This window comes from Gopherus flavomarginatus, chromosome 2, assembly GCF_025201925.1.
Source record: "Gopherus flavomarginatus isolate rGopFla2 chromosome 2, rGopFla2.mat.asm, whole genome shotgun sequence".
Lineage (NCBI taxonomy): Eukaryota > Metazoa > Chordata > Testudines > Testudinidae > Gopherus > Gopherus flavomarginatus.
This window is the reverse complement of record NC_066618.1, coordinates 44,204,630-44,228,993: the sequence shown is the minus strand read 5'-3', so window position 1 is coordinate 44,228,993 and position 24,364 is coordinate 44,204,630. Positions and strand designations below refer to the sequence as shown.

The 24,364-nt window shown below is 48.5% G+C and overlaps 1 protein-coding gene across 2 annotated transcripts in view; it reads left to right on the top strand.

Annotated features, from left to right (window-relative positions):
• The window catches only part of SLC25A40 (solute carrier family 25 member 40), a 101,218-nt gene extending 77,868 nt beyond the window's left edge, over positions 1 to 23,350 (top strand). For both annotated transcript variants that reach the window (XM_050939642.1, XM_050939641.1), the window contains exon 11: positions 22,882 to 23,350. In XM_050939642.1, coding sequence (XP_050795599.1) covers positions 22,882 to 23,015 — 134 coding nt within the window. In that variant the 3' untranslated portion in view covers positions 23,016 to 23,350. The remainder of the gene's footprint in view (positions 1 to 22,881) is intronic.
• The last annotated feature ends 1,014 nt before the right edge of the window (positions 23,351 to 24,364 follow it).

The following is a 24,364-nucleotide window of genomic DNA, read 5'->3' as shown; positions in this document are numbered from 1 at the left end:
ATCTTCAGAGAACTATCTACGATGACTCCAAGGTCTCTCTCCTGATTAGTTGTAGGTAAATTAGCCCCCATCATATTGTATGTGTAGTTGGGGTTATTTTTTCCAATGTGCATTACTTTACATTTATCCACATTAAATTTCATTTGCCATTTTGCTGCCCAATCACTTAGTTTTGGGAGATTTTTTTGAAGTTCTTCACAGTCTGCTTTGGTCTTAACTATCATTGAGCAGTTTAGTATCATCTGCAAACTTTGCCACTTCACTTTTTACTCCTTTCTCCAGATCATTTATGAATAAGTTAAATAGTATTGGTCCTAGGACTGACCCTTGGGGAACACCACTAGTTACCCCTCTCCATTCTGAAAATTTACCATTCATTCCTACCCTTTGTTCTCTGTCTTTTGACCAGTTCTTAATCCATGAAAGGATCTTCCCTCTTATCCCATGACAACTTAATTTATGTAAGAGCCTTTGGTGAGGGACCTTGTCAAAGGCTTTTCTCTGGAACAACTTCTCTTGTCTCAGCAAGGCATTCAATCAGTGATTCTGATGTTCTTCTTCGAGTGCTGTCCCTGTGGGTGCTCCACTCTAGATGTTGGTGCGTCCTGGCACTGTTGATTGGAGATTTTCGGTAGCAGTGCCTGATCTGGACACAGGCACTCAGTTGGTATCTCCCGTCTCGTTGGAATCTTCCTGAGCGCCTGCGTCTCGCGCCCCCTCAGTCCCTTCTCAATTGTCCCCAGCTGAAAACGGGACTCAGGGTAGCACTGCTTCTCTTCCCTGGTCTCTGGAGGAAAAATTAACAAAGAATACATAAATACTTATTAGTTACATCCCAGTTGTTTCCCTTCCTTTAGTATAGTTACATGGGGGAGTTACTTAGTTTAAAAAAAAAATCGCTTTTGGCTTGTCTCCCTCTGAGACACTCTCCCCTGCCATTTCTAATTCACAATGCCAGGGGCTTCAGGATTCAAAAAGTGTGTTTCATGTCAGGACTCCATGCCATGGTCGGATGGGCACTCACATTGTGTGAAGTGCCTCAGGAAAACCCACATCCCCGCAAAATGCCTCCACTGTACGAACCTCAAGTCAAGGGCTCGTCGCGACAGGGATCTGCGGCTTAAAATGCTTCTCATGGAAAAATCCCTGCAGCCGCTTTCGGAGACGGGGAAAGTTAAACTCGCTCCCACACACTTCCCGGCCAGATCCGAACCAGCTGGGAACATTGCTTCACCCTCTCTGGAGCAGAGGCAAGAAGCATGGCAGTCTCACAGGAGAGACTTTGACAAAGGTAAAGGGTCTACTGCGAGATCCTTACCCTCTGTGCTGACAGAGCTGCAGGCAGGTGCCTCAGCTCTTTCTACAGCCTCAACTGTGGCTCCCGCAGACTGCAGAGGCAGGAACCCAACCTCCTGTACTGGGAAGGTTTCCATGGCATCGACTGCCTCAGTGCTAAAAATAGCCACGGTGTCAGCTGCGTGCTCTGTCCCAATGCCGACAAGGACATCAGCACCGACCACCTCCACGGATAAAATAGCAGCGGTGCTGGCTGCGCGCTCTGCCCCGGTGCCGACAAGGACGTTGGCAGTGACACCCTCCCTCCCCCCACGAAGAATAGCTGTGGTGCCGGCTGCGCGTTCTGCCCCGCTGCCGGGAAAAACGTTGGCACCGAGTCTGCCACCTGCCCCGGCACCAGCAGCGGACCCCTGCAGGGCACCTCCAACAGACTCACGGCACCGCTGACACTTTCACCTGCTAACATGCTAGAGCACAGTCCAGGCTCAACACAGCCCAGGGAGCAGTAGCAACAGTTCCTCACTCAGTGTGACCTCTCAGTGCCTCCTGAGCCTAAGACCTGGTCTACACTATGATTTTAGGTTGAATTTAGCAGAGTTACCTTGATTTAAGCCTGGACCCATCCACACAACGAAGCCCTTTTTTTCGACTTAAAGGGCTCTTTAAATCGATTTCTTTACTCCACCGCCGATGAGGGGATTAGCACTGAAATCAGCCTTGCCGGGTTGAATTTGGGGTAGTTTGGATGCAATTTGACGGTATTGGCCTCTGGGAGCTATCCCAGAGTGCTCCATTGTGACCACTCTGGACAACGCTCTCAACTCAGATGCACTGGCCAGGTAGCCAAGAAAAGGCCTGCAAACTTTTGAATTTCATTTCCTGTTTGGCCAGCATGGCAAGCTGATCAGCACGGATAACCATGCAGAGCTCATGCAGAGCTCATCAGATTCATAGATTCTAGGACTGGAAGGGACCTAGAGAGGTCATCGAGACCAGTCCCCTGCAGGACCAGATACTGTCTAGACCATCCCTGATAGACATTTATCTAACCTACTCTTAAATATCTCCAGAGATGGAGATTCCACAACTTCCCTAGGCAATTTATTCCAGTGTTTAATCACCCTGACAGTTAGGAGCCTATTCCTAATGTCCAACCTAAACCTTCCTTGCTGCAGTTTAAGCCCACTGCTTCTTGTTCTATCCTTAGAGGCTAAGATGAACAAGTTTTCTCCGTCCTCCTTATGACATCCTTTTAGATACTTGAAAACTGCTATCATGTCCCCTCTCAGTCTTCTCTTTTCCAAACGAAACAAACCCAGTTCTTTCAGCCTTCCTTCATAGATCATGTTCTCAAGACCTTTAATCATTCTTGTTGCTCTTCTCTAGACCCTCTCCAATTTCTCCACATCTTTCTTGAAATACGGTGCCCAGAACTGGACACAATACTCTAGTTGAGGCCTAACCAGCGCAGAGCAGAGCAGAAGAATGACTTCTCGTGTCTTGCTCACAACACACCTGTTAATGCATCCCAGAATCACGTTTGCTTTTTTTGCAACAGCATCACACTGTTGATTCATATTTAGCTTATAGGGGTTATAGTCCACTATAACCCCTAGATCCCTTTCTGCTGTATGCCTTCCCAGAGAGTCTCTTCCCATTTTATATGTGTGAAACTGATTTTTCCTTCCTAAGTGGAGCACTTTGCATTTGTCTTTGTTAAACTTCATCCTGTTTACCTCAGACCATTTCTCCAGATCATTTTGAATTATGACCCTGTCCTCCAAAGCAGTTGCAATCCCTCCCAGTTTGGTATCATCTGCAAACGTAATAAGCATACTTTCTATGCCAATATCTAAGTCGTTGATGAAGATATTGAACGGAGCCAATCCCTAAACAGACCCCTGCAGAACCCCACTTGTTATACCTTTCCAGCAGGATTGGAAACCACTAATAACTACTCTCTGAATACTGTTATTCAGCCAGTTATGCACCCACCTTATAGTAGCCCCATCTAAATTGTATTTGCCAAGGTTATTGATAAGAATATCATGTGAGACCGTATGAAATGCCTTACTAAAGTCTAGGTATACCACATCCACCGCTTCTCCCTTATCCACAAGACTCGTTATCCTATCAAAGAAAGCTATCAGATTGGATTGACACGATTTGTTTTTACAAATCCATGCTGGCTATTCCCTATCACCTTACCACCTTCCAAGTGTTTACAGATGATTTCCTTAATTACTTGCTCCATTATCTTCCTTGGCACAGAAGTTAAACTAACTGGTTTGTAGTTTCCTGGGTTGTTTTTATTTCCCTTTTTATAGATGGGCACTATACTTGCCCTTTTTCAGTCTTCTGGAATCTCTCCAGTCTCCCATGATTTTCCAAAGATAATAGCTAGAGGCTCAGATACCTCCTCTATTAGCTCCTTGAGTATTCTAGGATACATTTCATCAGGCCGTGGTGACTTGCAGGCATCTAACTTTTCTAAGTGATTTTTAACTTGTTCTTTTTTTATTTTCTCTTCCAAACCTACCCCCTTCCCATTAGCATTCACTATCTTAGGCATTCCTTCAGATTTCTCGATGAAGACCGAAACAAAGAAGTCATTAAGCATCTCTGCCATTTCCAAGTTTCCTGGTACTGTTTCTCCCTCTTCACTGAGCAGTGGGCCTACCCTGTCCTTGGTCTTCCTCTTGCTTCTAATGTATTGATAAAAAGTCTTCTTGCTTCCCTTTACTCCTGTAGCTAGTTTGAGCTCATTTTGTGCCTTTGCCTTTCTAATCTTGCCCCTGCATTCCTGTGTTGTTTGCCTATATTCATCCTTTGTAATCTGTCCTAGTTTCCATTTTTTTATATGACTCCTTTTTATTTTTTAGATCATGCAAGATCTCATGGTTAAGCCAAGGTGGTCTTTTGCCACATTTTCTATCTTTCCTACCCAGTGGAATAGCTTGCTTTTGGGCCCTTAAGGGTGTGCCCTTGAAAAACTGCCAACTCTCCTCAGTTGTTTTTCCCCTCAGTCTTGATTCCCATGGGACCTTACCTATCAGCTCTCTGAGCTTACCAAAATCCGCCTTCCTGAAATCCATTGTCTCTATTTTGCTGTACTCCCTTCTACCCTTCCTTAGAATTGCAAACTCTCTGATTTCATGATCACTTTCACCCAAGTTGCCTTCTGCTTTCAAATTCTCAGTGAGTTCCTCCCTATTTGTTAAAATCAAGTCTAGAACAGCTTTTCCCCCAGTAGCTTTTTTAACCTTATGAAATAAAAAGTTGTCTGCAATGCATTCCAAGAACTTATTGGATAGTCTGTGCCCTGCTGTGATGTGCACATTGTCGGGGCACATTGCCCGGCCCGTACTTTGTGAGAAACTATTGTCTGCCATTACTTTCACGGAGGGAGGGACGGAGGGAGAGGGGGGCCTGACGACATGTCCCCAGAACCACCCGCGACACCCCATCAGGCATTGGGATCTCAAACCAGAATTCCAATGGGCAGTGGAGACTGCGGGACCTGTGGGATAGCTACTGACAGCTACCCACAGTTCAACACTCCGGAAGTCGATGCTAGCCTCGGTACTGTGGACGCAGTCCTCCGACTTAATGCACTTAGAGCATTTTGTGTGGGGACACACACAATCAACTGTATAAAAACAATTTCTAAAAAAAGACTTCTATAAATTCGACCTAATTTAGGGTAGACATACCCTAACTCTCTGCTCCTGGAAAGACAGGGCTCACTCTTAGAACAGCCATTCTCACCACCTGAACTGGCTGCCTTCTCTGATGGTGAACCTGATGTACAGCAACAGGCAGAGTTCCCCCCACCTTCCTCTTCTCCTCCCCTGGAATCTCTTCCACCTCAGGCTACGGTCCACAGACAGCAGCCTCAGTTTCCCTACTTTACCCTCCCTCCATGGGCAGCTCTTGGCTTCTCCTACCCTATGCCTTGGCCTCAGTGGTACCCTTGGCCACATCCTCCTACCACTCATCCTCAGACCTCTGTGCCTCGATCTCTAGCTCCATCCACTGCTAGAGTACCTGAACCCCCTCCTGAGAACATGAGCTACAAACTATATCGTGACTCACTGAACCCTAATTCTCCATCTGCTCTGGATGGAGCCCTCTCCCCCCTGCCTTCACAGAACGTGGACATCTGTAAACAATCTCAAGAGCTTTTCAAGAGGGTGGCACTCAGACAAGACATCCCCCTAGAAGAGGTTCAGGAGACACAATACAAACTCCCCAGAATCCTTCAACCCTCTGCGCCTGCAAAGATCACACTCCCTATAAATGAAGCACTCCTGGATCCAGCTGACACTCTCTGGCAAACTCCAGTTTCTTTATTACCAACCTTCAGAAAGGCTGAATGTAAATACTATGTTCCTGCTAAGGATGCTGACTTCCTATTTTCTCACAACCGAACTCTCTCATCATCGATGCAGTCACACAGAGGATGAAACAGTCACAATATCAGCCCACCCCGCAAGACAAGGACTTTCAACCCCTTGATGTCTTGGGTCACAAGGTTTACACATCCTCCACTCTACAATTCAGGATTGCAAACTACTCTGCACTCCTTGCCAGCTGCGACTTTGGTAACTACAATAAACTTTTTGAATTTGCCTCTTACATTCCAGAGGAAAGGAGAGCGGACTTTAAACCAATTCTGAGCGAGGGCCTATTGATTTCCAGAAGGGCCCTACAAGCCTCTTTAGACACGGTGGACACAGCAACTGCTGTGGTTATGCGCAGATCTTCATGCCTTTCTGCATCTGGCATCCCTAAAGATCTGCAGACCAAAGTGGAGGACCTCCCCTTTGATAAAGACAAACTGTTTTCCAAAAAAACGACAAACTACTTCATACTATGAAAGATTCTAGAGCGACACTGCGCACCCTGGGCATTCACCCATCTCTTCCCAGGAGACAATGATACCAACCCTACAAAAGACCGTGCACACAACAATATTATCGGCCTCAATCCAAACCATACAACGTAAATAGGAATCGCGCTCAGACCCCCTAAGCACAGACAAAATCAAGCTCAAGCAACCACCTCCCGCCCATCTGGGACCTCCCCTTTGATAAAGACAAACTGTTTTCCAAAAAAACGACAAACTACTTCACACTATGAAAGATTCTAGAGCGACACTGCGCACCCTGGGCATTCACCCATCTCTTCCCAGGAGACAATGACACCAACCCTACCAAAGACCGTGCACACAACAATATTATCGGCCTCAATCCAAACCATACAACGTAAATAGGAATCGCGCTCAGACCCCCTAAGCACAGACAAAATCAAGCTCAAGCAACCACCTCCCGCCCATCTGGGAATAAACAACGATTTTGAAATATTGGTCGAGGGTCTGCGTGACCACCCCTTGATTCCACAGCCTATTTGCCCATTTGGCCACCACCTCCACAGTTTCCAACATGCCTGGCAGCGAATTACATGGGATGGTTGGGTCCTCGAAATAGTTCAGTCCAGATACTCTATCTCATTCATATCCTATCCTCCTACCCTTCCCCCTTTCCCATCCCTCTTCAGGGACCCCTCTCATGAGCACCTCCTTTGTGTAGAAGTGGCGCACCTCCTCCAGCTGGTTGCAGTGGAACCTGTGCCAACGCAACATTGGGGGAAAGAATTCTACTCCAATTACTTCCTGACCCAGAAAAAAAAACGGGGGATGGAGGCCTATACTAGACCTATGCCGACTGAACAAATTCATGAAGGTACAAAAATTCAAGATGGTCACACTGGGCACAATAATTCCTGCACTGGATCAAGGGGACTGGTTTACAGCCCTCAGCCTACGAGATGCTTATTTTCATATATCATTTCATCCAACTCACAGATGCTTCCTACAATTCACAATCGGTCACAACCATTTTCAATACAGAGTTCTTCCTTTCGGCCTCTCCATAGCGCCGAGAGTCTTTTCCAAAACTCTAGCTGTGGTCATGGCTTACCTCCACAAACATGGGATCACACTTTTACCCTATCTGAACAAGTGCCTCATCAAGGGCAACTCCTATGGCGAAACACTTCAAGCTACCCATTTTGCCATCTCCCTTTTTCACAGCCTAGGCCTCCAAATAAACGTCCAAAAATCCACCCTGACACCTACACAACAGATTGAGTTCATCAGAACTCATCTCGACTCAATCTGGAGCAGGGCCTCACTCCCATGTCACAGATTCCTCGCTATCACACAGCTCATATGCATGCTCTCTATTCGTCCTAGGACACAAGCAAGAATCTGTCTACAGCTCCTTGGTCACATGGCAGCCACCACCTTCGTGGTCCAGTACGCCAAGCTACACATGAGATGTCTTCAGGGCTGGCTCAATTCCAATTTCAAACCCAACAGACACACCTTAGGGACATTGCTAACTCCTCCTCCCAATGTTATGGCTTCCCTACATTGGTGGACAAGACCAGAAAACCTCTGCATGGGGGTTTCCTTCCAGCAACGATCCCCAATGCTCATGCCCACCACAGATGCTTCCCTAATTGCTTGGGGAGCGCATTTAGGAGGACATAGGGCACAAGGCCGGTGGTCTGCATCAGGGATGCACCTACACATAAATCTCTTAGAGCTCAGAGCAATGAGGCGAGCATGCCCCACTTTCTTCCCCTCATAAAGAACAAATCTATTTGGATCTTAACAGACAATATAGCATGTATGTACTACATCAGCAGACAAGGGGAAGCCCGATCACATTCCCTTTGCATGGAAGCCATCTGACTATGGAATTGGTGCATACAAAATCAAATATAAATCGTTTCCTACCAACCAGGTTGCCACAACACTACTGCCGACACACTCAGCAGGCACTTCTCAACAGAGCACGAGTGGGAGCTTCACCCCACAATACTGTAACAGCTCTTCTTCCTTTGGGGCACCACATCAATAGACCTCTTTGCCACAACCCAGAATTGAAAATGTCCCGTTTTGCTCCAGAGTGGGACTGCATCCCTAGGAGACGCGTTCCTCATCCCGTGGAACAACTCTCTCCTGTACGCCTTCCCACCAATCCCTCTACTCCACAGGGTTCTTCGGAAGATCATAGACGACAAGGCCCAGGTCATCCTTATTGCCCTGGCTTGACTGAGACAGATGTAGTATCCTTACCTACTCCGCATGTCCTCCCGTTATCCACGGAATCTCCCCAACAGGCCAGATCTCCTTTCCCAGAACAATGGACTGGTTCTTCACCTCCAGCTCCAAAAGTTCCACCTCACAGCCTGGTTCCTTCATGATTCCAAACCCATGAACTAGCCTGTTCCAAGCAAGTCCAATACATCCTCCTGCACAGTAGAAAAGACTCCACTTGTAAAACCTACCTACAGAAGTGGAAGTGTTTCGCCCTCTGGTGCTCAAGTAATCACTTAATGCCCAATATGGTGACCCTCCCTAACATTCTAGACTACCTTCTGAAACTAAAACAGGATGGACTTTCACTCAGCTCCATCAAAGTGCATCAGGCAGCGCTTACCACCTTCCATGACCTGTTAGAAGGTTATTCACTCTTTACCCACACCACCATAAAATGATTTCTCACAGGCCTGCAAAATCTGTACCCTGAAATTTACCCAACAGCGGCTACCTGGAACCTTAACCTTGTTCTTCATGATCTCATGAAACCTCCATTCGAGCTCTTGGCTACTGCTCTCTTCTCCATATGTCCACGAAGGTAGCTTTCTTAGTTGCAATAACATCAGCAAGGAGAGTAGGTAAAATAAGTGCCCTGATGGCCCATCCTCCCTACACAATATTCTCCAAAGATAAAGTCACTCTGAGACCACAGCCTAAATTACTCCCTAAGGTGGTATCCACCTTTCACCTTAACCAACCTATATACCTACCTACTTTATATCCCAAACCTAAATAAAAAGCAATTGCTTTTTATTTAGACAGGACTAAGCCATTTCATAAATCTCAACGACTCTTTGTCTCCATCACCAAAAGATCGAAAGGTACGGCTATCTGTAAACAATGTCTGTCCACATGAATCTCTGACTGCATCAGATCTTCTTACCATATTTAAAATATTCAACTGCCTGAAGGCATTAGAACTCATTCCACTCGAGCTCTGTCGACATCCGTTGCCTTCCTACATAACATACCCGTTTCTGACATCTGTAAAGCGGCTACATGGTCCTCTGAACACACATTTGCCAAACACTATGCTATCACACAAGATACACGGCAGACACCATAGTAGGCCATACAGTACTCTCTACAGTACTCTCTCTTTGCCGCAACTCCAAAGTCCTACTGACCATAGTGGGAACTGCTATACATTCACCTAGAGTGAAGCACCCACAGGGACAGCACTCGAAGAAGAATGGAAAGTTAGTCACCTTGCAGTAACTGAAGTTCTTTGAGATGTGTGTCCCTGTGAGTGCTCTACTCCTCACCCTCCTCCCCTCTACTTTGGAGTACTAGTATAATCGCTCCATGGTAGAGAATGCAGGCATTCAGGAAGATTCCAATGAGACGGGAGATACCAACTGAGCACCTGCGTCCCGACCAGGCACTGCTATGGAAAATCTCTGATCAACAGCACCAGGACGCACCGACACCTAGAGTGGAGCACCCACAGGGACACACATCTCAAAGAACTTCAGTTACTGCAAGGTGAGTAACTTTCCCTTTTCTTCTTTCTTGATCAAGTTTAGTTACCTTCCATTTATTCGTTAGCAGTAGTGTATACAGTTAGCTTAGAGCGGCATTGTCCACCCTTGGGATTGGGCATGCCCCAGTCTCTGGACTTCCAACCCTGTGCCTCCTGGGGCAAGCCCATGCCGGTGAGCAATCCACACTTAAGCTGTCTGAAGTGTCTGGGGGAAGCCCATGTGCAAGAGCATTGCCAGATCTGCCATAAGTTCAAGCCTTGTACAAAAAAGAACAGGGAGGCTACAATAAGCACCATCTTGATGGAAGCTGCACTCAGAGCGAAGCCGGTTGGATTTGGCACCGAGTACCTTGACATCAGTGCAGAGTGCTCCTCCAGCAGCATGGGTTTCTCCACATAGTTCTCCTTTACCAGTGCCGAGAAAGAAGGACAAGAAACAATGGTCCAAGAGGGGATGCTGCTCACAGGTGCCACTGAATCTGGTGCAGGACCATCCACTGAAACCTAGGGGACACCATGGCAACGGCAGGATCACAGTGCTGTCCCCCCAGAGGCCTTCACAGCTGCTGAGGACCTGATCTCCTGATACTGCTGACCCAGGCAGGACTACTTCCAGCACTGGAGATATCATTGAGTAGAAGGAAGCATTTTGTCTCAGGTTCTTATCCTGCACCAGGTCCTCAGATACCTTCCCGAGGGAAACTAGCCCTGCCAACACCAGTGAAACTTCCCTGCTCTAGCACCAATCCCTGGATCCTCAGCACTGGCCAGCAGAAGCAAGAGGTTCGACCCCTTCCTCGTCTCCCCAAGCTGACTTGGAGTCAGAGATGGAGTCCTGCACTCAATCCAGGGGCTGTTACCCATACCTGACATACATCCCACTGGATCCCCATGCACGCACCTGCCCCAGAGGGCAGTGGCCTATTTTGGAATCCATGCGGGTTCCCTCCAGTACCATGGCTACCTTCCAACTGTTCATAGTCAGTTGTGTCCAAGAGAAGGGCACCTCCGCCACACCATCCAGCACCTGATCCTGATTCCAGTACTGACACTCAGGAGTTAGGCCTGCGTGATGTGGTTGGTGCAGAAGACAAGGAGGAAGGTCCCCTCTTGGTGCAGTTCTCCTCCTCTTCCCCAGACAAAACTGTGTTGGGACTGAATGGCTTAGTGCTGCAGGATGGCTTTAGAGCTCACCAGGCACTATTGAAAAGGGTGCCTTCTAACCTGGGGCTAGAGGTAGAGGTGGCTTAAAGAGTCCTCACACAGCTTGATCAACATCTTGGCTGCGGCGGTGCCATCAGAGGTGGCCTTAGCCCTCAACAAAGCCTTTATGGGTCCAGTCAGGTCCCTATGGCAGACCCATTCCTCTCTACCTCCTATTTCAAAAAGAGCAGAAAAGAAGTAGTATGTTCCTGCCAAAGGGTATGAATACCTATATTCCCTCCCCTTCCCAGTCCCTTGTGGTCACAGTGGCCAACAAAAGAGAAAGGCAAAGGCTGCAAGGTGCAACCCTGAAGCCAAAGGACTCAAAGAAGCTGGACCTGTTTGGTAGAAAGATTTATTCTACTGGTGGGTTACAGCTCCACATCTCCAACCATCAGGCCTTGCTTGGGAGATATGACTATAATGTCTGGGACTCGATGGCAGAGTTTAAGGACTCGCTGCCACAGGAGTTCAGGCAAGTGTTCTCCGCTCTGGTGGAGGAAGGACAGACCATAGTCAGGACCTCCCTCCAGGTGGCCCTTGACGCAGCTGACACGACAGCCAAAACAGTGGCATCGGCTGTGGTTATGAGAAGATGCTCCTGACTCCAATCTTTGGGGTTGCCATCGGAGGTTCAACAATCCATTCAGGATCTTCTGTTTGAGGGAATCTCCCTCTTCTCTGAAAAGATGGATTAGAAACTCCAGCACCTGAAACATTCCAGGACTCCCCTCCAATCGCTGGGCCTCTACTCCCCAGCACTTTCGAGGAAGCATTTCAGACCTCAATAACCTGCCCGCTTCTAATCTCTGCCACTTCACCAAGACCTGTTGAAAAAATGAAGCAGAGATTATAAGTGCAGGCAGTCATTCCTTTACACCTCAGCCTTGCTACTGGGCTCAAATAGATACCCAGGAGACCCCAAGCAGAACTTTACAAGGGGTGCTCAAAAGCATTATATCAATTTCCATTCCAGATCCTGCCCTCCCCACCTTGTTTTTAGACTGACTCTCTTACTTCAGCTCAGTGTGGTCCCTCATCACTTCGGATCATTGGGTGCTGAGTATGGTGGAGGAAGGTTACACCCTTCAGTTTTCTTCCACCTCTCCCTCCCATCCCTGTCCCACTTCAGGGACCCTTCTCACAAGCAACTTCTAGTCTAGGAGGTGCAAGACCTCCTGAGGGTAGGGCTGAAAAGAAAGTGCCTCAGAACTTGAGAGAGAGAAAGGGTTTTACTCCCACTGTTTCCTAATTCCAAAGGCCAAAGGGGGTCTTTGACTCATCCTAGACTTGCATTGCTTCAACAGCTATCTCAAGAAGCTGAGGTTTTGTGTGTTCTCTGTAGCCTCCATTATTCCCTCCCTAGATCCAGGGGACTGGTACACTGCCCTCAACCTGAAAGACACCTATTTCCACATCCCCATCTTCCAGGGTCACAGAAGGTTCCTCAGGTTCGTCATAAACCAGACCCACTGTCCATTCACCATCCTCTCCTTTGGCCTGTTGGCAGCCTCTGGAGTTTTCACAAAATGCATGGCAGTGATGGTGGTCTTCCTCAGAAGGCAAGGCATTGGAGTCTACTCATACCTTGATGACTGTCTGATCAAGAGCCAGTCCAAGGTCCAGGTGAAAGCCAACATCAACCGGTCCAAGATACCTTCCATGCCCTGGGCCTGTTGATAAATGAGCAAAAGTCTACTCTTGTCCCTATCCAGAGGATAGAGTTTATCAATGTGGTGCTCAATCCTACTCAAGCCAGAGCCTTCCTTTAAAAGGCTTGCTTCCAGAAAATGTCAGCTCTGATACCCAAGATCAAGGCCCACCCTGTCACGACAGCCCATTTTTGCCTCAAACTTTTAGGTCACATGACCGTGTGCACTTACATGGTACAACATGCAAGAGTGGTTTAGACCACTTCAAGCTTTGCTGGCTTCAGTGTACTCACTGAGCTGCCACCACTTGGACTTGGAGTTTACAGTTCCTGCCCCAGTCCTCACTTCCCTTGACTGGAGGGGTCCCAATCAGTGCATTCCTGCATTCTCTTTGTCACCCCCCGACGAGCAGTATCTCTAATTTTGGATGCGTCCCATCAAGGTTGGAGGGCTCACCTTGAGCACCTCAGAACTCAGGGCCTGTGGTCACAGGAAGAGCTCTCCTTGCAAATAAATGTCAGAGAGCTCAGAGCAGTCCACTTAGCATGCCAGGTGTTCCTACTCCAGATCACAGGCAAAGTTGTATGAGTGCTCAGTAGCACCATTCCCTATTGAGAGGGATGTCCCGCCATTGATCATCCACTTGAAGCCGTCACGTCTCAGGACTAGAGAAGCAGGCCCAGTAGAGCTGTAACCATGCCTCATTGAGTCACAACTGAGGATGCCAACTTCAGGACGAACTGCTGAGAAATAGGGCAGATACACCCCAAGACTGGTGGCTAATCCCCCATGGCATATACCAAACTAGCAACAAAAGTAAACTTCTGTTTCACCACACTGGCTAACAAGAAAACATAAATGCGGTTTCCTCAGGCATTCCAGTTCTTATATCACCATCAAAAACACTGGATTCAGAGATGACTGGTTCTTTACAACTAGTCTCATCAAATAATAGGTTCTTCTGATCCCAGAAGACCAGCCACACACCCAGGTCAATATATAACTTAGATCTTTCCCCAAAATCATGCTGATGCCAATCCTTCAGTATCTAAAATCTAAAGCAACAAAGATCCTGTGGCACCTTATAGACTAAGGGTATGTCTACACTACGGGATTATTCCAATTTTACAGAAACTGGTTTTGTAAAACAGATTGTATAAAGTCGAGTGCACGCGGCCACACTAAGCACATTAAGTCGATGGTGTGCGTCCATGTACCGAGGCTAGTGTCTATTTCCGGAGTGTTTCACTGTGGGTAGCTATCCCATAGTTCCCGCAGTCTCCCCTGCCCATTGGAATTCTGGGTTGAGATCTGAATGCATGATGGGGCCAAAACAGTGTCGCGGGTGATTCTGGGTAAATGTCGTCACTCAATCCGTCGTCCGTGAAAGCAATGTCAGACAATCATTTCACGCCCTTTTTCCCTGGATTGCCCTGGCAGACGCCATAGCATGGCAACCATGGAGCTTCCCTAGCCTTTTGTCACTGTTACCATATGTGTACTGGATGCTGCTGACAGACACGGTACTGCAGTGCTACACAGCAGCATTCGTTTGCCTTTGCAAGGTAACAGAGACGGTTACCAGCCCTATATCACTGTCTGCCATTGGAAATTGGCAATGATGGTTATCAATCCTTTTGTACCATCTGCTGCTGTCATGGGTGCTCCTGGCTGACCTCACCGAGGTTGGCCGGGGGCGCATGGACAAAAATGGGAATGACTCCCCAGGTCAGTCCCTTCTTTGTTTTGTCTAAAAATAGAGTCAGTCCTGCCTAGAATGTGGGGCAAGTCTACTAGAGAGCCAGAGAGCACAGCCGCTCTGGGTCAGAGCCCCAGAGATCATGCAGAAATGATGAGTTGCATGCCATTCTAGGGGGTGCCCCTGCAACAACCCCACCCGTTGCTTCCCTCCTCCCACACCCCTCCTGGGCTACCGTGGCAGTATCCCCCATTTGTGTGATGAAATAATAAAGAATGCAGGAATAAGAAACACTGACTTTTTAGTGAGATAAAATGAGGGGGAGGAAGCCTCCAGCTGCTATGATAGTCCAGGCAGCACAGAATCTTTTCTTTAGACATGAAAGGGGGGGGGCTGAGGAGCTCAGCCCCCAGTTGCTATGATGACGACGGTTTTCAATCCTTTTGCACCGTCTGCCGGGAATGACCAGGAGTCATTCCCATTGTTGCCCAGGCACCCCCAGCTGACCTCACCAAGGCCAGCCAGGAGTACTCACGGGATGATGAGGACGGTTTCCAAGCCTTTTGTACCATCTACCATCAGGAAAGGAAGGGGAGGGGATGCTGCTGTTCAGTGCCACAGCACCATGTCTACCAGCAGCATGCAGTAGACATACGGTGACATTGAAAAAAGGTGAGAAATGATTTGTTTCCCTTTTCTTTCATGGCGGGGAGGGGGGTAAACTGACGACATATACCCTGAATCACCCAGGACAATGCTTTTGACCCTTCAGGCATTGGGAGCTCAGCCAAGAATGCAAATACTTTTCGGAGACTGCGGGAACTGTGGGATAGCTGGAGTCCTCAGTCCTCCCTCCCTCCCTCTATGAGCGTCCATTTGATTCTTTGGCTTTCCGTTACGCTTGTCATGCAGCACTGTGTTGAGTGCCTGCTGTGGCCTCTGTCTGGATATTTTTTCAAATGCTTTGGCATTTTGACTTCTTGAATGGAGCTCTCATAGAACAGATTTGTCTCCCCATAAAGCGATCAGATCCAGTATCTCCCATACAGTCCATGCTGATCAGCGCTCCACGCTGGGCAAACAGGAAATGAAATTCAAAAGTTCACGGGGCTTTTCCTGTCTACCTGGCCAGTGCATCCGACTCCAGATTGCTGTCTAGAGCGGTCACATTGTGCACAATGGTGCACAATGTGGAATAGCTCCCGGAGGCCAGTACCATCGAATTGCGGCCACACTAACCTTATTCTGAAATGGCAATACCGATTTGAGCGCTACTTCCCTCTTCGGGGAGAAGTACAGATATCGATATTAAGAGTTCTTTATGTCAATATAAAGGGCTTCGTTGTGTGGACGGGTGCAGGGTTAATTCGATTTAACATTGCTAAATTCAGTATAAACCCGTACTGTAGACCAGGCCTAACAGATGTATTGGAGCATAAGTTTTCCTGGGTGAATACCCACTTCATCAGATGCATGCACATGGGTATTCACCCACGAAAGCTTATGCTCCAATACATCTGTTAGGGTATAAGGTGCCACAGGACGCTTTGTTGCCTTTTACAGATCCAGACTAACACGGCTACCCCTCTTTTACTTAAAATCTAAAGGTTTATTCATTAAAAAAAAAAGGCAAAAAAACGGTGAGAGTTAAAATTGGTTAAAGGAATCAACTACATACAGTAATGGCGAAGTTGTTGGTTCAGGCATGTAACAGTGATGGAATAAACTGCTGGCTAAAGTCAAGTCTCTGGAATACATCCGCAGCTTGGTTGGGTCATTCAGTCCTTTGTTCAGAGCTTCAGACTGTAGCAAAGTTCCTCCAGAAGTAAGAAGCAGGATTGAACACAAAATGTTTCCAGGTCATATTTTAATCAGATAACATCACAGGAGCCCTCTTTGGTCTCCGTACAGGGGGCACCGATCGAGGGAATCAAGGCATACCTCGCCAGTAGATTGGCTCAGACCCTCTGAGAAGCCGCCCGGCAAGAACTCCCGGACTGGGCCTGACCGTCTCCAAGGGCTTGATACTGATCACAGGACCATTCGAGGATCGGAGATCGCCGATCGCCAGAGCGTCATCACCCATCTCCAAGCAGTAGGTCGCACTAGTCAGGAAGAGCCTCCAGGCAACCAGCCCATATTAGCTCCCAGTCCTGTTCGACATCCAAGTACTGTTTGAATAGTGTGAGGTGTGGATCGCCAAGTCTCCAACGCAGATCTGCCAAATGCTGTTCGTCCCCAAGATCCCGACCAAGAAACCCGTCTTGCTCAGACAGGTCAGCTTCAGGAGGCAGTGATAGGCACCAGTTGGACAAGAGCCACCGCTCCTCCCGATTCTGGTCACCCAGTACCAACCACTCTGCTTACACCTCCAGCACGGAGTGAAATTCCCTGACTGTGGGACAGGCTCTGGTATCTGTGGTTCAGGCTACATCATCAGCACTGAAACCTGTCCCATGGCCTCAGGCGCAGTGGTCGGCACCATGGTACCCATGGAACCCTTGGGCGTTCACCCAATCTTCCCAGGCTGCCTAGTCAGTGTCAGGAACCTTGGAGAGGCCAGCGGACTCGGTATCCTGTCCCCCTCTGGTGTTTGAGGCATCGAGCATAAAACCCCACAGGTCCAGGAGGACCCAGGGAGCAAGCTGCTGGACCACCAATGGAAGTGGAGGTTCCTGCGGCACTGGCATTGTCCTTGTCATCACCAGACAAGGCTATCACAGGGCCCCCTCACCCAGTTCCTCAAGATGACACCAAAACACACCAGGAACTTTTGAAGAGGGTCGCTTCCAACCTGGGGCTTCAGGCAGAGGAACTGAAAGACCCCCCGGACTCTCGGTTTGCTCCTTGGCTCCGGCCAGGGTGGCCCTACCCCTTCATGAAGGGGTTTCCAAAATCACTAATGCCTTATGGCAGACCCCTCCTCCTTGGCCCCTATCTCTAAGAGGACCGAACGCAAGTACTTTGTGCCAACCAAGGGGCATGAGTACTTATACTCCCACCCTGTCCCTAATTCCCTTCTGGTAGAGGTGGTTAACCACAAAGAGAGGCAAGGTCAACCCAGGGCCATCCCCAAAAATGAAGGACTTGAGGCTGTATCTCTTTGGACATAAGATTTATTCGTCTTCTAGTCTTCAGCTGAGAGTGGCCAACCACCAAGCCCTCCTTGGCTGATATGACTTTAATATGTGGCAAACCCTGGCCAAGTTTGAAGGGTCGCTCCCCGAGGCTTCCAAGAAGGAATTCCAAGTGATCATCTATGAAGGCACAACCATGGCCAGGGCAGCCCTCCATTGTGCTGCTGCTGCCTGCACAATGGCTTCCAGTATCTCTGTAAGGGGTCTGCTGTTGGGAGGGCGGGGGGGGGGCCTTCGTCCTCCGGGGCGCCTGGGAACCAGGCCACCTCACTACACCGAGCAGCAGTTCAGTCTATAACACCCAGGCCCTGGGATCAGGGTGGGGCAACAAACACTAGTGCAGAGCTCAGACCCTCAGGCAGGGGCTGAGCAAGCAGTTCAGTCTATAAAGCCTAGGCCCTGGGATCAAGGCGGGGCAACAAACACTAGGGCAGAGCTCAGACCCTCAGGCAGGGGCTGAGCAAACAGTTCAGTCTATAAAGCCCAGGCCCTTGGATCAGGGCGGGGCAACAAACACTAGCAAGTCAAATAGGCTCAGGCCTTTAGGCAGGGCCGAGCAGTAACAGTTCTAGGCTTTGGCCTCCTCAGGCCCAGGGAGAGGAGGAGTCTGCCACCCAGATGTTGGGTGGCAGTGGGGGACGCAGGCCCTCCCACTCCACTGCGTCCCAGCCTGGGGCCCTAACAGCGGCAGGCAGTCTGCTGCTGTGTCAGTGGGGATCCTGGCCGCAACACACTGACATTGGCTCTGGCAGTGTTGCAGCCAGACTGGGGTCGGCTGCCCCCGGGCCACTTCCACTCTCCCCCTCATCGAGTACCTGACTCCTCGTCGTGTCAGCAGAGGGGTCAACCACCATCAGTTCCTCAGGGTTTGTCCCCACAGGCGGGCTCAGCGGGTCCTCGGGGTAGGTGGCAAAAGGTAGGCTTGGCTCCTCCTCAGGGTAGCCGGAGCGGAGCAGTCCCGGCCAGTCCTCCTCGGGGTAGCGAGCGCGGGGCAGGTTCGGTTCCTCCTCCGGGTAGCTGGAGCGGGGCAGGCTCGGCCAGTCTTCCTCCGGGTAGCGAGCGCAGGGTAGGCTCGGCCAGGCCTCCCCGGGATAGTGAGCGAGGGGTAGGCTAGGCTGGCCGCTGCCTTCTGCTGCCTCCCCAGTGGGAGCTCGGTCGCAGACGTCCGGCCTTTCTGACGGCTGGCCTCTTACTTAGCTCAGAAGGCCTGCCTTTATACTTACGGGTCGCCGCTTGACCCTTTGCGGGGCAGGCTCAGAGCTCCGGCTGGGCTCTTCGTCCTCCGGGGCGCCTGGGAACCAGGCCGCCTCACTACAATCTCCATGTGGTGAGCCTCCTGGCTGTTCCTCTCTGGGTTGTCCTCTGAGGCTCAGCAGTCAATGCAGGACTTGCCTTTCAACGGCCAAGCCCTATTTGCTGGAGCAAGTTGCATGGCTTGCAGGACTCCGTCACCACCCTGAAAACCTTGGGTCTTTACATCCCAGCCCCGGCAGGTAAGCAGTTCAAACTGCAGCAGCCTCAGGGCCAGGGGAGCCAGCCTCAGCAGGACCAGCCCCACAAACGAGGCAACGGCTACAAGTGCCATCCGAGCCATTGGGCTCGACCTGTGCCAAGCAGGGGGCCATACAGTCATTTTAAGGGTGCACCAAAGGGTGACCTACCAGACGATTCCTCACAGCCACCTGTCCTAGTGTTGTCCAGCCACTTTTCCTTCCTGCTTGGACCACTATAACCTCGGACTGATGGGATCTCAGCACAGTGACGCAGGGTTATACCCTCCAATTCCTTTACACCCCCCTGCCCACCCACCTTCCCCGTCTCTCTTCAGGGACCCCTCTTATGAGAGTCTTCTTACGCTGGAAATAAAGGGGTTGCTACAGCCAGGTGCGATGGAAGAGGTTCCTCTCAAATACAGGAACAAGGGCTCTATTCCTGGTACTTTTTAATCCCAAAGGCCAAGGGCACTCTATGGCCTGTCCTGGACCTGCGAGACCTCAACAAATACCTAAAGAAGTTAAAGTTTCACATGGTTTCCTTGGCTTCTATTATACCCTCCCTGAATCCGGGTAACTGGTATGCCACCCTCGACTCGATGGACGCCTACTTCCACATAGCGATCTTTCAAGAACACAGATGCTTCCTCTGGTTTATGGTGGGCCCCCACCATTACCAATTTGCGATCCTCCCATTCGGCCTGGCGACAGCACCAAGAGTGTTTACCAAGTGCATGTCAGTGGTAGTGTCTTACCTCAGTGTCTACCCATACCTCGACGACTGGCTTGTCAAGGGCAGCTCCAGGTCTCAAGTCCAAAGGGATGTTGTGGAACTTCAAGCCACATGCTGCACTCTGGGCGTACTGGTAAATGGCAAAAAGTTGACGTTAGTGCCGGTGCAGAGGATAGAGTTCATTGAAGCGGTCCTCAACTTGACCTGTGCCAGGGCATTCCTGCCGCTGGAAAGGTTTCACGTGTTGACGAACCTCATTGAGGAAGTCTCCATGTTCCCTCTGACTACAGCCAGAGTCTTTCTGTGCCTGCTAGGTCACATGGCAACGTGCACTTACATGGTCCGGCATGCCAGGCTCTGGATGTGGCCTCTGCAACAATGGCTGAGGATGGTCTAATCCCAGTCCTGAGACCCCCTGGAAAAGATCATTACTATTCCCCAGGTGATACTTACCTTGCTGCGATGGTGGACCAACCATAGAACAGTCCTGGAAGGAGTTTGTTTGACAACCCCCCTCACTCCATCGAATTGGTGTCAGATGCCTTGGACCTCAGCTGAGGTGCACATCTTGGCAACCTCCAGACACAGGGTTGTGATCCCTGGAAGAGGCGAAGTGGCACATTAACATCAAAGAGCTCCGAGCAGTCCGGCTGGTGGAGTCTTCCTGCCCCACCTGTTGGGCATGAGCCCTGACAGACAACATAGCCTCTATGTTCTACATCAACAGGCAAGGGGGAGTGTGCTCGTCGGCTCTCAGTCAAGAGGTGCTCCGTCTGTGGGACTTCTGCATCAGCCATGAAATCCACCCAGAAGCTTGTCGCTTTCCCGGCGTCAGGAATAGGCTCACAGAACAGCTCAGCAGGCACATCTCCTCTTACACTCCATCCAGAGGTAGCCTGCATGATCTTTCAAGTGTGGAACTCCCCAAGTGGACCTGTTCGCTACCAGACAGAACAGGAAATGCCACCAGACAGAACAGGAAATGCCACCAGTTTTGTTCTCGGTTAAGGGCTCCCTCTCCGATGCCTTCCTCCTGTCATGGTCAGGGAGTCTGATATATGCGTTCCCTCCAATTCCACTCATCGGCAGGGTCCTGGCAAAGATCAAGAGAGACAAAGCGCCTTCCAAACAGTTCCGCTCCTCCGGATTCAGCCACACAGTATCCACACCGAGAGGTGGAGGAACTCGAGGTTGGGGTGTAGGAGCCGACCATGGTCCTGCGACAGCAGGTCCGGTTGGTTGGGCAGGGGCCACTGACAACTGCCTGTTGTTTCAGATGGAACAGGTATTCCAGCATGCACTGGATGGGTGACTAAGTTGGTGAGAAGCCTCACTGGGAAGAACACACCGAGAAACGCTTCCACTTGGCTAGGTTAATTGCTCTAGGTTCTGAGGCCAAGGCTTTAATTTCAGAGACCCGTCTTGCAAACATCACTGCCACCAGAAATGCAACCTTTTGAGTGTAAAGCCTCTCTAGACCTTTAAGGAAGTGAATGGACATTTCATGTGAGAAGACTGACCTACTGCCCACCAGAGGCTGGAAGGCTGAGACTGATGCTAGATGCACCTTGATAGATGAAATGGCTAGGCCTTGTTGTTTCAGATGGAACAGGTATTCCAGCATGCACTGGAGGGGTGACTAAGTTGTTGAGAAGCCACAACCACACTCACACTTCAAAATGCTGCCACGGGACCACTGCCACAAAAAAAGCAAGCCTCATTCTGGGATGTATTAGCAGGAGTGTCATAAGCAAGACACGAGAAGTAATTCTTCTGCTCTACTCCGCATTGATTAGACCTCAATTGAAGTATTGTGTCTAGTTCTGAGCACCACATTTCAGGAAAGATGTGGATAAATTGGAGAAAGTCCAGAGAAGAGCTACAAAAATGATTAAAGATCTAGAAAACATGACCTATGAGGGAAAATTGAAAAAATTGGGTATGGTTAGTCTGGAGAAGACTGAGGGGGGGGATATGATAGCAGTTTTCAAGTACATAAAAAGTTGTTGCAAGGAGGAAGGAGAAATTTGTTCTCCTTAACCACAGAGGATAGGACAAGAAGCAATGGGCTTAATTTGCAGCAACAGTGGTTTAGGTTGGAAATGAGGAAAAACTTCCTGTCAGTGTGGTTAAGCACTGGAATAAATTGCCTAGGGAGGTTGTGCCATCTCCATCACTGGAGATTTTTAAGAGCAGGTTAGACAAACACATGTCAGGGATGGTCTAGATAACACTTAGAGTATGGCTACATTTGCAGCCGTACAGCGCTGCTGCAGCAGTGGTCCCGTGGCAGCACTTTGAAGTGTGAGTGTGGTTGTGGCGCCAGCGCTGGGAGAGAGCTCTCCCAGCGCTGCAGGTACTCCACCTCCCCGTGGGGATTGGCTTACAGCGCCGGGAGCCGTGCTGCCAGCACTGGGGCAGTGTTTACACTGGCACTGTGCAGCGCTGTAACTTGCTGTGCTCAGGGGTGTTTTTTCACACCGCTGAGCGAGAAAGTTGCAGCGCTGTAAAGCACCAGTGTAGCCAAGGCCTTAGTCCTGGCTTGCAGGGGACTGGACTAGGTGACCTCTCAAGCTCCCTTCTAATCCTATGATTCTCCTCCCACTATGCCATCACTCAATAGGCTAGGGATGACACCAAGTTCGGTAGAGCAGTGTTGCAATCCTCATGTCCATGAACTAGCAGCCAAAGGGGGAAACTACAGACAACTCAGATAAAAAGCTTCCTGTAGTTGTTCACATGGTCACGGGTGCAACTGCAAAAATTTGTCCAAAATCATGACACTTGCCAGTGCTGGCACCACTTCACTGGTTCCTTGGGACTGCTTAAGTGTATTACAGACTTAAGTGTTTGCAAGACTATGGCCTCCGTTTCCTTACGAATAGGACGTTTACCACTTTACTTGCTGCACAGATTGATACTACACAGTGTTATAGAAGCCTGTGGTCTGTCTTATTCTGAAAATGAGTGATATTTATGGATAATTGGTGAATACATGTTTTTTTTACCTGCAGGTATTGTTCCACGGTTGATTAAAGTTGCTCCTGCTTGTGCCATAATGATCAGCACCTATGAATTTGGGAAGTCCTTCTTTCGTAAATTAAACAAACAAAAAATATACAAAGCTATTAATTCTCACTCAAGCTGAGATTGCAACGATAGTCAAGGTATCTGGTCAAGGTTGTGCCAACTTTGACTGTTGACTAGAATTAAACTATTCCAGACCAGGTAAAATTCATCCATGACGTTTGCTAACCAGATGCAGCTCCCTTTACTTAGCGCTTCCTTCAGGCTGCTTATGCACCTTTATTTCTGAATTCAAAGAAGTGTAAGAGTGCTATGTGCTGTGTATATTCCTAGAACCAGTGTTTAAAATTTCATGTGAATTCTCTCTTTAAAGACCATGCTTCTAGAGAGCTAAGGAAGTAAATTGATAGTTTTATAATCATCTTCAGAAATGGGTAAAAAACACTTTTGAGATTGGTCAGAAACATGAAATAGTATTTGCCACTTGTATTAAAGAAAAAAACCTCTTTCAGTGGAAAATGAGATTGGTATGGAACATGATCATTTCTGACATGCATTTTAATATTTCTCTAAATAGCCTGTTTTAAATGTATTTATGCTCTGAGAATCTATTAGGTTTCTGTTCAGAAAAATAGACACTATGTAAACAAACATGGAAGGTCATGAATGCTCAATCATGTACCTCGATATGTTTAGATATTTGTCCCTTCAAGGAGTGGTTGTCCTGGCATCAGTCTTTTTTGTTATTGAAAGTTAGGTTAAGTATTTCATCAGTGTTTCAGTGAGACCGAGGGCAGAAGGGGGCACCACTAAATAGCCTTTAAATGGAACCGTAAAAAACATTTATATTTGGCCTTCCATATATGTGGTTTGAAAATTGCAAGTAGGAGTATGCTATAGATCACAAATATAATAGTCAGGAATCTTGTAACTTTCACTGGTCCTGTATTGATTAGAAACTTTACATTACATAATCTTGACTTAAGTGAATAATCAGAATTAAGTTGTTTGCCATGTAACCCTCTGCATGTTTTTCACTTTGATTCTGTTGCCATTTAGGTTGGAATTTCAAAGCGAAAGTTTAGTATTTAGATTCCATTGCAGAGCCATGTATTAAGCTGATTAGCTGGTTTATTTTTAAAAGTTGGAAATCAAATTTCCCACTTAAGAACCTGATCCTGGATTTTTGCACATCTAAAAACTCCAGAAGGAAGCTTTGTGATGTCCAAGCAATCTAAGAGGAAGCCTGCAGGAGAGTAAAATGTGCTACTTATGACTGACTAGTTGTGTGCAATCTTATTTTTGAAGTACAGTGGCTATAGTGCTAAGGAATTTTAAATATTAAGGTGTCTTGTATACCTTTTGAGTGCATGCAAAAGGTATGATGAAAGCTTTCACAAACTAACTTCACTTCCATAGCATCCAAGGACCACAACCTAGTTCTTTAAGAATTGACATGTAAGGTTTCTT